At 33.7% G+C, this 14,497-nt stretch overlaps 1 protein-coding gene across 1 annotated transcript in view; it reads left to right on the top strand.

Moving 5' to 3' along the window:
- Positions 1-14,497, top strand: part of LOC107745450 (ras-specific guanine nucleotide-releasing factor RalGPS1-like) — a gene marked incomplete at its 5' end in the record, with an annotated part of 111,928 nt that overhangs the window by 71,741 nt on the left and 25,690 nt on the right. Inside the window, 2 exons of the mRNA XM_016559322.1 lie at positions 7,342-7,414; positions 12,450-12,517. Of these exons, the coding sequence (XP_016414808.1) occupies positions 7,342-7,414; positions 12,450-12,517 (141 nt within the window). The remainder of the gene's footprint in view (positions 1-7,341; positions 7,415-12,449; positions 12,518-14,497) is intronic.

Genomic DNA, 14,497 nt, shown 5'->3' with positions numbered 1-14,497 from the left:
GGAAGAGAGGGGCGGGGTCAGCAGAGCTCATTAACATTTAAAGGAAAATGCTACAAAACGGATTGCTCTGAAAAGTTTGACAGGTGATAGGGTAAAAAAGGTGTTTTTTACACTACCATTGAGAAATTTTAACCAAACTATGTTATAGACTTTTCATTAAGACCCTAAAGAATCAAATCAACTTGTGGAAAATGGGCATCTGATGACCCCTTTAAATAAATATATAAGTAGTGTTGTGTTTTACACATTTATTGTCAAGTGAACTGTTCATGAGATGGATTGCCTGAGGGAAGAAACTGTTCTTATGCCTGGCTGTTCTGGTGCTCAGTGCTCTGTAGCGCCGACCAGACGGCAACAGTTCAGAGAGAAAGTGGGCTGGGTGTGAGGGGTCCAGCTCTTTTCCTCACTCTGGATGAGTGCAGTTCTTGGAGAGTGGGGAGGGTTGTGCCAGTGATTTGCCCAGCAGTCCGGACTATCCGCTGCAATCTTCTAACGTCTGTTTTGGTAGCTGAGCTGAACCAGGCAGTTATAGAAGTGCAGAGGACGGATTCAATGACTGCAGAGTAGAACTGTATCAGCAGCTCCTGTGGCAGGTTGAACTTAGTCAGCTAGTGACAGAAGTACAGCCTCTGCTGGGCCTTCTTGACAACAGAGTCTATGTGGAACTCCCACTTAAAGTCCTGAGAGATGGTGGTGCCCAGGAACTTGAATGACTCCACTGTTGTTACAGTGCTGTCCATGATGGTGAGTGGAGGGGGGGGAGTGCCTAGCAACCACATAGCAACATTCTAAGAAAGCTTAGAACACCTTAGCAATTAGTCCATAATCCATAAAAGGGAGTAACTCTGTCTGAGAACCTCTACAGTGTTTATTTGTCAAGTTCATAGTGAAAAGTAACTCTAACAAGAACAATATGGTCCCTCTCGATCCATTCAGTCCAAGAAATGTGTTTTGTGACTCATCTGAAAAGATTTTGAGTGTTTACATGGAGATGCACAGCCTCAAAACAAACCACTACATCATATCCTCTGCAGTCCAAAGATGTCTCCTCATCGCTCTCTCTCTGTCCTCATCGGGATGTTCGCAGGGACTCTGTCTTGGCATGTGATGTGAGACGGAGCTGATAATTGCACATGAAGATAATGCGTTCTGAAAGAGCTCATGCTTTAAAATCGTCCATAAAATTGGCTCACTTAAAGATAATTGGCCCGGAGAATAACATGACATCCCTTCTGTCCACTTTTGCTTAGATTGCAGTGAAGCATTTGTCTGATCCACTGCAGGTCTTTTCCAAAAGCCACAGTTGGAGCTTATGTGCATTTCTGAAGCTATTGAATACAGGATTTCTTCATACGTGCTCTCATCTAAAACTGTGTGTGATTCAGTGTTTTAAAAGGTACTGTTCCTTCCAAAACAGGGTTCCAAATGAACAGATTGTACCTGTTTTGTGGCAGTGCCCTCAAAAGAAAAACATTGTATGTAATTTATCCCTAAAAGGTGTGTATTAATACCTTAATGCACTAATATGTGCCCTTTATAGGTAAATGAGGTACAAAGTTACTACACTGTGACATTTGGATTTACTTTCAAACAATAGTCACTCAGAAATAGCTGGTAAATTTCAAAGAAACAGTAAGTAACACATTGAATTAAATGTGAAATAGAATGAAATAGCATTTTCTTGTTAAACTTACTTCACTAATATTTGTTTTATTGACAACTTATTTCCCAATTTAGTTTGTGAAACCCTGCCTTAAAGGTATATATTTCACATTTTATAATCAGAGCAGTATTTATGTGGTATAGTACAATGAGGATTATTGTATAAAAATATTTTTTATATATTTTTAAATATACAAATTTTTTTTTTACAAAAGCAGGGATTCACAAACTTGTTTTTTCAGCTGAAACTCTTTGACATAACATATTTATTTAAAGTCCCCCTTAAATGTTAAGTTTTATTGTCTAAAATGTAATATAAATTCAAACATAATATTTCAGTAAAAATATATATTAGTAATTTAATGATACATTTGCATATTCATGTGACTCTGATATCGGCTAATGGTAATAATGCAGGTAAATAAAATAAAATATATATTTTTAGTAAATGTTTAATTTTTATATTTTTTATTTTTTAATTATTTTAATTTGTCATTGGGAAACCTTGCCCTAAAAGTGTATATTTCATATTTTTACACTCAGAGCAGTATTTATCTGATACAGTAGAATGAGGATTACTATATTATTTCAAAATATATTTTTATATATTTTTAAATATCTCATTTTGAGTGATGAGTAAGTTAGTAGTGTTGCTATTTTTAGTTAGTGACACTGGTTTTGTGTGTATGAGCTCATTGCCTGGCAGCAGTTTTGTCCAGCTCTTCCATACTGCGTTTCCTGTGCTAATGATCATGTTTAAAGATGCTTCAGTGCATATAGATCATCAAAACTGCCTTTTCTATCAGTGGTCAATGTATTTCAGTGGTTTTCAGTGTTGGTTTGAAGGACTGCATTTTTGCTGATGATTAATTGTCATATGAATGATTGCAATTAACAGTTTGATATTTTATTTTGGTCATATGCATGTATGATTAAACGTCACAAATAGTCAGTGAGTATATTATTATGCTCAGAGTAAAGAGGAACAATCCAAGCCAGACTTGAAGGACATCATTTTTGTCCAAGATAGTAACTTGTGCAGACGTGTAGCTATAAAACACATCAGACCAAAGACAGTTTCTCACAGCTGAGAAACAAAACCAGAGCTCGTTGCATGTGCAAAGACCTGGTTTGTGTTGGACGATCAGCCTTGGAAGCAAATCACAACTTTGTGAACTTTGCTTCAGCACGTTTCACAGTCTCTTTGGGCAAACATCTCTGATTGTGTAACAAGAACAACACATGAAGCAGAGCTGTGCTGTCCAAGGTGAATGTTGCAATAGCAGGAAGGAACGATAATGTACTGTTCGATCCGTCAGGTTTTCACCATGTGCTTTGAGGCACTGTTATGTAAGATGCCACACTGCTGCCTTTTAAGGGCACAGGAGAGCTTTACCCTGATCCTGTTTAGTCTGAACATCTCATCAGTGAGTCCTTCATCAGGTTTTCCTGGAAAACCAAAAGATGACCTTAAACAAAACACACACCCCAGGCAGAAGGCAAGCAGTAAACTCCAATTTGATGTTTGTAATCGCTTGTGCAACATGTCTATACCTTCCCACAACCTTCATCCGATGCTGTCAAACTGAGTTTCCGTCTTTATATTTAGCTCAAGCGTTCAGGTGAATCTCACGAAACCTGCTGATAACACCCTGAAAGAAAAAGGAAATAGGAAACTGTGTTGCAAGATTTTCATGACTTTGTGCTTGGAAACAGACTGGCTCTGGTAATACAATGGCAGAGATGTTGAGTGCTGATGTCATCGTGTGGATGAAGCCATAGAGTGAGTCAGATTGTGTCAAGGCTGGTCGTACAGCACTGTGTGTGACTGAACTGGATGTGTGGAGATGTTGTGTTCACAGCTGATCTTCTTCAATTAAGTTTCTGATGTATTATTGCTGTATTTGGACTAGCTTAAAATATCTGCTTCACTTAAAGGCGACGCAGATATTATAAATAAAATGTGGCTCTATCTATCTATCTATCTGTCTATCTATCTATCGGTCTATCTGTCTATCTGTCTATCTGTCTGTCTGTCTGTCTGTCAATCTGTCTGTCTGTCTGTCTATCTTTTAATCATTCATTAAAGGTATGTCTTTACTCTGGCTAATGTGACTGTTGTTTATGTCTGTGATTATAATTTTATTCATGGTAACACATCACCTCTCGTGGTCTCTGGCTCAAATGAACGCATGATTTAATAGAATCCGTCATGCTGTGCCGCTGCTATGGGACATTTATTTAAATATGTGTTTTGTTTACAGCACAAAAACACATGATTATTTAGATGAACATCTCCATCTGTTTTGGTGAGGACAAGCAGCCTGGAGCAGTTTATCCAGAGCACCATAAATAAACTGACGTATTAAACGAACCCTCCCGGTCATTTGCTCAAATAATGCTCTTCTAATCACTAGCAGGGCACCACCGTTTGACTACACAGTTACGAGCAGAATTGTTGCCTTGTTTTATACATTAGTCTGATTTATGCTTTTATTAGATTGTGAGGACTTCCTCTCAGTATGAATCCAGCCATGTGGTTTTCATTTAAACATTTATTTGCTAGAATACCAGCCACTTTTTCCCTTTTGCATGAATCAGTAGAGAAGATAAACTTTCCTTATGTTTAATCTCATCTAAGAATGTCCAAAGAAAACTCTTTACTGTTCCTAGACATAATATTTACATAAAGGTTATTCACAAATGCAGGTCCAAAATTAATCTTTGCAACTCCTGATAACTGAGAAAATTAGTCATCTAAAATATATATAATTAGATATATTTAGGTATAATCTAGATAGATTTTAGGTAGGTAGGTTGGTTGGTTCGTTCATTCATTGGTTCATTAGATGGTTCTTTGGTTGGTTGGTTAGTTCATTAGTTTGTTGGCTGGTTGGTTCTTTGGTTCATTTGTTGGTTCTTTGGTTCATTTGTTGGTGCATTCGTTGTTTGGTTCTTTGGTTCATTGGTTCATTTCTTGGTTGGTTTATTGGCTGGTTGGTTCTTTGGTTCATTCGTTGGTTGGTTCTTTAGTTCATTTGTTTTTTGGTTGGTTCATTGGCTGGTTGGTTCTTTGGTTCATTTGTTGGTCGGTTGGTTCATTGGTTGTTTCGTTGGCTGGTTCGTTGGTTGGTTCCTTTTTATCTGAACAAAGCTGTGTACGCTGGCATAAGAAACACCACTGCGGAGCAGGGTCTCGACCCTGTGTGTGTGTGCATTACTGAAACACATCTAATGGTTTGCAGGAGGCCATGCCATCTCCTGCCACATGCTTTGTGATGCCTCAAACATCTGCTCTCACTCTCCAGAGACCACAGCTGTTCGGGTGGAAACCGATTTTTCATTCTTTCCACAGCTGAACTTCTGCAGTCACTGCAGTGCTTCTCATTAACTCTCAGTAGTTTGTCTTTCGGGGTTTAATAGTTTTAGTTCATCATAGAAGTTAATCTAGTTAAAGGAGTAATTCAAACAAAAATGAAAATTTTATCGTTATTTACTCACCCTACTGTACATGTCCTGTATTATTTTCCATGAAAACATAGAATTACTGTAGATACTATAGACAGAATGTCCTAAAAACATGCTTTTGTAGATCATAATTATGAGATAAAAAGTTGCAATTATGAAATACTAAGTCATAATTATGAATGTTGAAATTGACATAACTCAAAATTATGAAATAAATAAAGTGTAGAAGATGAAAAAGTTAAAATTATGAAAATAATCAAAATTAGGAGATTAAAAAGTCATAATTAGTACATAAAAAGCTAAACATTATGAGACAAAAAGTCATTATGGCCATTTGAAATTGACACAAGTAAAAATTATTAAATAAATAGAAATTAGGAGATTAAGAAATTGAAATTATGAAATAATCGAAATTAGGAGATTAAAAATACATAATTATGACATAAAAAGTTTAAATTATGAGATGAAAAGTCATAATTATGACATAAATTAGGGTTAGTATATTAGTATATCATAATTATAAAAATTTTCACTTAAAAAATAATGCCATAATAATGACTTTTTATGTCTTATTTATAGCTTTTTATTTAATCATTTCTACGTTAATCTCATAATTATCACTAATTTCAACTATTTTTGTCATACACTGTAAAAAATAATGTTTTATCAGAGTAGTGAATAAAACAAAGTTATTGGAGTACGTTTTACAAGAAAATACTATTTCAGTTTTCTACTTAAAAAAATTATGTTTAATTCATTGGTACTCGACGTTTCTTTGTAATTATAATTTGTGAAATTTACTAGCAGTTCAGAGTGAAATTGTTTCTACGCCATTTTTTTCAATGTAATAATGATTTACATGATTTCATTTTTTTTTTTCTCATGTGTCAGAAATGGGCTCCTATATGTTTGCGATGCTCTTTTGCATGCAACAAAAAGTAGATGGTGGATGATTCGTTTTCCCAAACTGCTTTTATGTTGCTTTTTTGGGGGGTTGATATGCATCCAGCTCAGAATTTGTCTAAGATCTCATTTTGTGTTTCACACAAGAAAAAAAAGTCATACAGGTTTGGACCAACATGAAGGGTAAGTACATGACGACAGATTTGTAATTTTTTGTTTGGAGTGTTTCTTTAAGAGATCAGTGTGTTCAATTCATACTGAAGTGTGTGTGCCGAACATGTATACTGCAGGAGTATGAACATGTAGTGTACTGTAGTAGTATGTCTTCATCACAAACACCCTGATGTTAAAGATACACTTGGGTCATGTTATTTACGACCCAAGCATGACTGCCTCAGATCTTCACATGTGCGATTCTTGTCTCACCAGATACTTTTACTCTTTGACCAACCTGCAGAAATCAAATAGAAGATTAGAAAAGATCTAATTGTAAATGCCATGCAGATGAGTAATTTCTTCCTCACCTCTAAATCAAGATGCATTCTGGGATCAATTAAGGCCAATAGTGTCCACCTGTTCCTGCAGTACATATCTGGATCTTGTTAATCAGTACGTATCATGTGTATCCCAGCTTGACTGAGGTAATACACCGTTACTGTGTGTGGAGGTGCTTTATCTCAATCTCTTTATAAGACTTAGAATAATTTATCGCAAGTTAATAGAGTAGTTCTGCTGTATTATCAGATGTCTGTACAGATATCAACATGTAGTAGTGCTCTGAGTACTGAAACACATTAATTGAAATTATATACGGTAGATTAAATTGTTAAATTGTCTCAATTAAAAAGATTAAATTGAAAAGTATATTTATTCATTTATTTAAATATATTCATTTATTTATAAATAATTTCAAACAAATTGTTACATTTATTTATTTTATGTAAATTCATTTATTTAAAAAAGCAGTCTTAAGTCGCTGGGGTATATTTGAAGCAATAGCCAAAAAAACAATGTATAGGTCAAAATTATCGATTTTTTTTTTGTATCTCGGCCAAATATTGTCCTATCCTAACAAACCATACATCAATGGAAAGCTTATTTATTCAGCTTGTATAAATAAATAAGATGTATAAATCTCAATTTCAAAAAATTGACCCTTCTGACTGGTTTTGTGGTCCAGGGTCACATATATATATTGCTATTATTATTATTATCATTATTATCATGTAAACCTAAATGTCCATATCAGTGAATCCATAAATAACATTAATGCTTACAGTCCGTCTCTCTTCCATTTCTCATTCACAGGGATCTACCTGCTGGACATGATTTACATCGACTCTGCCTATCCTGCGTCTGACAGCATCATTGAGACCAAAATCTAACTATAAATGAAAAACATATACTTGTATAAAAACAGAAATGTATACATATTTTTTTTCAAAAATATGCAAAAACCTAACTTTAAATGAAAAATGTAAATGCACATAATATAAAAATACATATATAATATATAACATATATAATATATATATATATATATATATATATTATATATGTTATATATTATATATGTATTTTTATATTATGTGCATTTACATTTTTCATTTAAAGTTAGGTTTTTGCATATTTTTGAAAAAAAATATGTATACATTTCTGTTTTTATACAAGTATATGTTTTTCATTTATAGTTAGATTTTTATATTTATTTTGAAAATATGTGTATTTTTATATATTAAACATTTTTGGCATATTTTTGAAAAAAGAAAAATATTTTTTTTTCAAGTTTGTATTCATCATTTAAAATTAGGATTTAAAAAAAATATATATGTATTTTTATATTATGCACATTTACATTTTTCATTTAAAGTTAGGTTTTTACATATTTATGAAAATATATATATATACACATTTATGTTTTATACAAGTATATATTTTTCATTTATAGTTAGATTTTTATATGTATTTTGAAAATATATGTATTTTTATATATTAAACATTTTTGCATATTTTTGAAAAAAATAAAAATATATATTTTTTCAAGTTTGTATTCATCATTTAAAATTATGATTTTCTTAAAAAAAATATGTATTTTTATATTATGCACATTTACATTCTTCATTTAAAGTTAGGTTTTTACATATTTATGAAAAAAAAAAAATATATATATATACATTTATGTTTTTATACAAGTATACAGTATAGTTTTCATTTATAGTTAGATTTTATATTTTGAAAAGATATGTATTTTTATATATTAAACAAATGTATACTGTCTTTTATTTAAAGTTAGGTTTTTACATATTTTGAAAATATATGTATTCTAATTTGTGCAGGTTTATATTTGTCATATAAAGTTCAGTTTTATTTAATGAGAAAACGTTAATGTAATTGAAGCTATAAATTCATAAACACTTTTTGCTGTAAGCAATGCTGCGTGCATTGTGAATCAGTACTGATTTTTCTGTCATTTTCAACTTATTTTATCTTCCAATCTAACAAAAGCCATTCTTGTTATGTCAGCAAAACTTCATCCAGTGAGATAATGTTACATTTATGACTTATTAAACATGAACAACTGGCCACAACAATGTTACAATACAGTACACTGCAGAAATCCAAATATTTGATGTCTAATTGTGTGTTGTTTGATGTTTAGGCATAAGAAAAGCATGTACGCTGCACATGTAACCAAAGTCACATTAAAAAGACCTACAATAATCAGATTGCAGTTACGTTTGGTTAAAATCACAGAGCTTTTGTTGTGGATCGAGTCAGAGTTCAGTCAATGAACACATTTTTAAAATAGCTCTTCCATCTTTGTTTATACAACAGAGGGACTCTGAGCGTCTGTCATGATGTTATTTGTGGTTTGCCGTATCTCAAATCTCCAGGGTGTTTTTTGCACAGCTCAGCTCTGTTTTATAGCGGGTGAGATGGGCTCAGCTCCAAATCTCGATGATAGTCGGCGGTTCTCATGTGGTCTCCATGGTGACGTTTCGTCTGTGACCCCGTTACGACCCCAAACGCACTGAAACCGTAGGGTGTGCTATTGAAGTTCATCCAGGACTGACATCATGCTGCTGGCTGTATCCGGCCTCCCTCATCAGCGGTGGCCGTCTCTCTTTCTGATCCGCGGCCAGCTTTCTGGATGGGCTGCGAACATGAAAGACGCAGGCGGCTCGAGGGCTTTTGCGTTGCAGGTCGACAGGTCTGGAAACACTGGGTGGAAAATGAACTTCACCCACCAGACACAGAGGCTGCGGAATGAGCAGTTTGAAATGATTTCCAATGTACTGTATATGTTTTGCATATTTACTATGACAACTTGTTTCCACCACAGATTAAAATTTTGTAAAAGGTAATTGCAACTGACTTTTTTTTTCTCTGAATCCTGAGTTTAAATCTCGTAATTTTGACTTTTTTCTGAATTCTGAGTTTACATCACACAATTTTTGACTTTTTTTCCCTCAGAGTTTTGAGTTTACGTCTCGTAATTTAGATATTTTCCCTCTGAATTCTGAATTTAAATATTGCAATTTTGACTTTTTTATTAGAATTCTGACTTTACATCTCACAATTTTGACATTTTCCTCAGAATTCTGAGTTTATATCTCGCAATTCTGGGATTTTTCTCCAAATTGCAAGAAAAAAGTCTTAATTGAGAGATATAAACTCAGAATTACAAGGGGGAAAAAATCATGCGATGAATGTGAGATAAAAAGTTGCCTTTTTTTATTCCGTGGCAGAAATTGGTTGAAATAATCTCTTTTTTAAATAGAGTTGCTGTTAGTTTGTTGTAGTGCAAACTCTGTAGTACTCACAGAAATTTACACCAAGCTCGTCGCAGTGCATTCTGGGATTGGCTTTTTTGCAGCGGATGCATGTGGTGCTGCTTTATAATTTGTCATTTTGCTGCCTACCGTATGGAAACAGCCGTTGCACAGGAGCTCGTCTTTGAGGCCTAAAACTGTAGTCTTGTTATGGTTTGGAATAGTTTGACATTGTCTGGTTTCTGAACTCTCAACCTCTGTTAAGTCACTCCAATCTCATCAGTGAAAATGTGTGTTTTTGTGACTGAGAAATGCTGTTATGTGCAAATTAGCAGTGAATGATTGATTGCTGTGATTAGTGCTTCTCCAGGGATTTCTCCACACCCACCGGCTATCTGACTTCCCTAAAACAGTGTGTTATCCTGAAAGAATCTGATCTTTTCTTTCACAAATCCCCTGAACGCTGTTTCAGGTTGTTGAGTTGCTGTTTTTGGCGGTTTCATTTTGTTCTTTGGCCATCATGGTGTTAAACTGGTTCATTTTCCTGGAGGTCTTTGGATGTCATTTCTGCAGATGTGTTCAATGATTTAAAAATATTCAATGGTTTGATTATTACAAACACACAGTAATTGGTCTCTATTGATCATAAATGTCAAAAAAAAAAAAAAAGTCCAGTAGCTGCATTTAAGATGAGTAAACTGACTGTACCACACCTGGATAAATGTGGAATGTCAAATAAAGATGACTGAATAAATCCCTGATGTGAGATTTATTTTGTTTATAAACAATAACAGATAATGTAACTGTACTATAATTTAACTGCAACTTAAGTAATTTCCTTATGATAAATTATTGTGTATGTATTTTTAATGATGCATTTTTGTACATTTTGTTATTAAAATATTATTATTAGTATAACTTTATTACATATGTTGGGGTAGTAAAGTTGTTGTTCAATTGTAGTTAAATGTTTTACTAATTTTGTTTGTTAGTTTTTGTTTATTTAATTATTTAAATTTTTATTTCAGTTTTAGTTTTAGTTATTTCAGTTCATCAGGTTAAACTAAATGAAAATGCGAAATGTTGCTCTGGCAACTATCTGACATAAAATAAGGTCAAGGTTTTTATATTTATTTCATTTCAGTTCAAGTTTATTTTATTTTTATATGTAATGAAAATGTGATTTTTTAGTTTAATTAATAACCCTGGTTCGCTCATAGCATCAATATTTAGCAAAACTTCAGACCAAAATGGTCAAAAAACTCACTTTTGTTGAGACTGACAAGTAGTTGACAACTTATACTCATTTTTTACATTTATGCATTAGGCAGATGCTTTTATCTAAAGCGACTTTATTCAGCCTTGTTGTTTGAGAGACAGAAACTTGGCTGCATGCTGTGTTTATTTTGAATGCTCCTTTCTAAATCTCACCGTACATCATGCCAAAACACCATTAAAGGCTGTTTTTGCATATTCTGTGCATTCTGAATGTCAAATCATAATTGATGGTGTGGAAATAAGAGATTGCAGTTCAGTCTATTGGATTGTTAACAACGAGTCCCTTCTGGTCCCCTATAAAAACGTGAAATGTTATCAGCCCAGCAGATCCTGTTTGGGTTTCTCAGTGTCTCCTTTAGGTCAAGTACACGACTAGAAAAGCCAAATGCATGCATGAACATTTTACATCACCTCTGAGGCCTGTAAGTGCTTTTATAGCTTTTGAAAGGTGAAGTGGTTACAGTTTAGTGTTGTATGATCATTCTAGTCTCTCTAGTCATTTTGCAAGTGATGAAATTTTACATAGACTGTCGTTCATCAGGGCAGGTTAAGTTGCAGGAATACTGACTAGGTGTTAAATGTAAATGTGGGCAGTCATATGTTAATGAGCTTGTGGTTTTGATGTCATTTTTGCAGTTTCGATTTAAGAAATCTTCTTGCACTTGGCGAAGGTATACATAGTGCATCAAACTTTTTCAAGGAGTAGTTCGCCCAAAAATTCAATTTTGTTGAAAATGTCCTCACCCTCAGGCCATCCAAGTTGTAGATGAGTTTGTTTCTTCATCAGATTTGGAGAAATGTAGCATTGCATCACTGTCTCAGCAATGGATGCTTTGCAGTGAATGGGTGCCGTCAGAATGAGAGTCCAAACAGCTGATAAAAACATCACAATAATCCACAAGTAATCCACACCACTCCAGTCCATCAGTTAACGTCTTGTGAAGCCAAAAGCTGGACTTTTTCACTTTTTTTTTCACTCCAGAGGATCCATTGGTGAGCAAGTCATGTTGCTAGTGAGTACTTTTTTAGCAAATTGTAATTTTGGGTGAACTATTCTCTTAATAGAAAAGAGCAAGAAAAATCCTGTTTTCCATTATATTTTTGTTTTAAATTAAAAGTGACGTCTCTTACAGTAAAATAAATTTTGAGTGTTTAAGGTGGCACTGTAGGTTGAGGATAAAGTGATGTGGTGATTTCACTAACATGTCTTCTTTTGGGTTTATGGCAGATCCGATTCAACTAAATTCATCTTCAAACCCTGTACCTTCAGCCAAACATTAGTTGCTTTTGAAATGTTAAATGTACCACCCTGAAGCTTCCTGGAACTTGTGGAGTGTGAGACTTTTGCTTGTCTTTCCATTACAGGCTGTCTCTGAAAATTGAACCAGGGAACAGCTCGCCGCGCATGGCCACATCCAAAGAAGATCTTGCAGGTAAAACACCCTAAATGTCATTATTTCTACACTTTTAATATATCTGCATTTTGTTGTCGAAATATAATTTTTTGCCATGAGGCCCTATCGTTCGCTATCGTTCAAAACCTTTTAAAATGTTTTTGAAAGAAATCTCTTTTGTTAACAAAGGCTGCATTTATTTGATCAGTAAAAACAGTAATATTGTGAAATATTATTACAATTTAAAATACCTGTCTGATACATATTTTTTTCAGTACCCTTTGATGAATAGAGAGTTCAAAAGAACAACATTTATTTGAAATAGAAATCTTCTGTAACATTATAAATGTCTTTACTGTCACTTTTGATCAATTTAATGTATCCTTGCTGAATAAAAGTATTCATTTCTTTAAAAAAAATTAAAACGTACTGACTCCCAAATTTTGAACGGTAGTAACTTACAGAAGACATTGTAGTCATTTCCCCCCAGCATCCATTATGTCCCATCTGAATGAGGTCCCTGGCCCCTGGTGGTAGAGTTAATGAAGGGCTCTGAGGGGCCCCGTCCTCTTTGACTCATTGAAAGGGCAAAGGGAACAGAATGTGGACTGAGAAAACAAACAGCACATAAATGGCTCTCGAAGGAGCCTTTATAATCTCAATATTGCAAATCTACATCACAACTCCACATGCAGGCATCACTCATTGAGGCCAGAAAACAGTGATGAACCGTATCGTTGAGCAATGCTTTGAACAACCTTCTCAAGCTCCATCGCCAATATTACTGTACAAACAGTAATATTGGGAAATATTATTAGCATTTGAAAAAATGTTTTCAACTGTAATATATTTTAAAATGTAATTTATTTCTGTGATCACATGATCACAGTGTCACATGATCCTTCGGAAATCATTCTATATGCAAAAAAAAAAAAAAGTTGTTGCTGCTTAATACTTTTAAGGAAACTGATACTTTTTTTCAGGGTTCTTTGATGAAAGCAAAATTCAAAAGAACAGCATTTATTTGAAGCAAAAATCTTTTGTAACATTATACATTTCTTAACTGCCTCTTTTGATAAATTGAATGCATCCTTGCTGAATATAACTATATTTATTTCTTCCAAAAATAAATAAATAAATAAAAATAAAAACCTTTCCGACCCCAAACTTTTAAACGAAGTGTATGAGAGGTCTGAGAAGGAGTTTAATAGCACGTCTGATCTGAAATAAAATACTGATGGAATTCAGTTTCAGAGCATCTATTTCAGTGAACTGATTCAAAACACTGATTCAGTCATTTGATACACATATGAATCATGGAATTAGTGTTATGAATCTATTCACTCACAATTGTTAGTGTAAAAAAGAAAATAATATGTAAGTAAATGAATTCAAGTGGTTAAATATTTATATAATATCTCATATATAATTTAATTCGTTTAAAAATAGCATTAAAATGAAGTTTTAACTGTATTTTACTTGCATTTAAACATTTTGAATCCTCTAGACAACAGTGACACTTCCTGGAGTTTGGAGTGATACTTCCTCTGATTGAAAAAAAAATGTTATATATAATTATTAAATATATTTGGCATCATCAAAAGGCCTAAAATATTCAGGATTGCTCACTGCTAAACTATATTCATTTATTTTTATCAACATTTTCATCAGAGATTGTATAATTGCATATCTTATAATGTTTAGGGACCATGAATTTACTACGGTTAGTAATAATTACACTGAACAAAATTATAAACGCAACACTTTTGTTTTTGCCCCCATTTTTCATGAGCTGAACTCAAAGATCTACTTTTTCTATGTACACAAAAGGCCCATTTCTCTCAAATATTGTTCACAAATCTGTCTAAATCTGTGTTAGTGAGCACTTCTCCTTTGCCAAGATAATCCATCCACCTCACAGGTGAGGCATATCAAGATGCTGATTAGACAGAATGATTATTGCACAGGTGTGCCTTAGGCTGGCCACAATAAAAGGCCAATCTAAAATGTACAGTTTTA

Source organism: Sinocyclocheilus rhinocerous, unplaced genomic scaffold (assembly GCF_001515625.1).
Source record: "Sinocyclocheilus rhinocerous isolate Xijiao unplaced genomic scaffold, SAMN03320098_v1.1 scaffold4576, whole genome shotgun sequence".
NCBI lineage: Eukaryota > Metazoa > Chordata > Actinopteri > Cypriniformes > Cyprinidae > Sinocyclocheilus > Sinocyclocheilus rhinocerous.
Note: the sequence above shows the minus strand (reverse complement) of the source record. Positions and strands in the feature narration are given on the sequence as shown.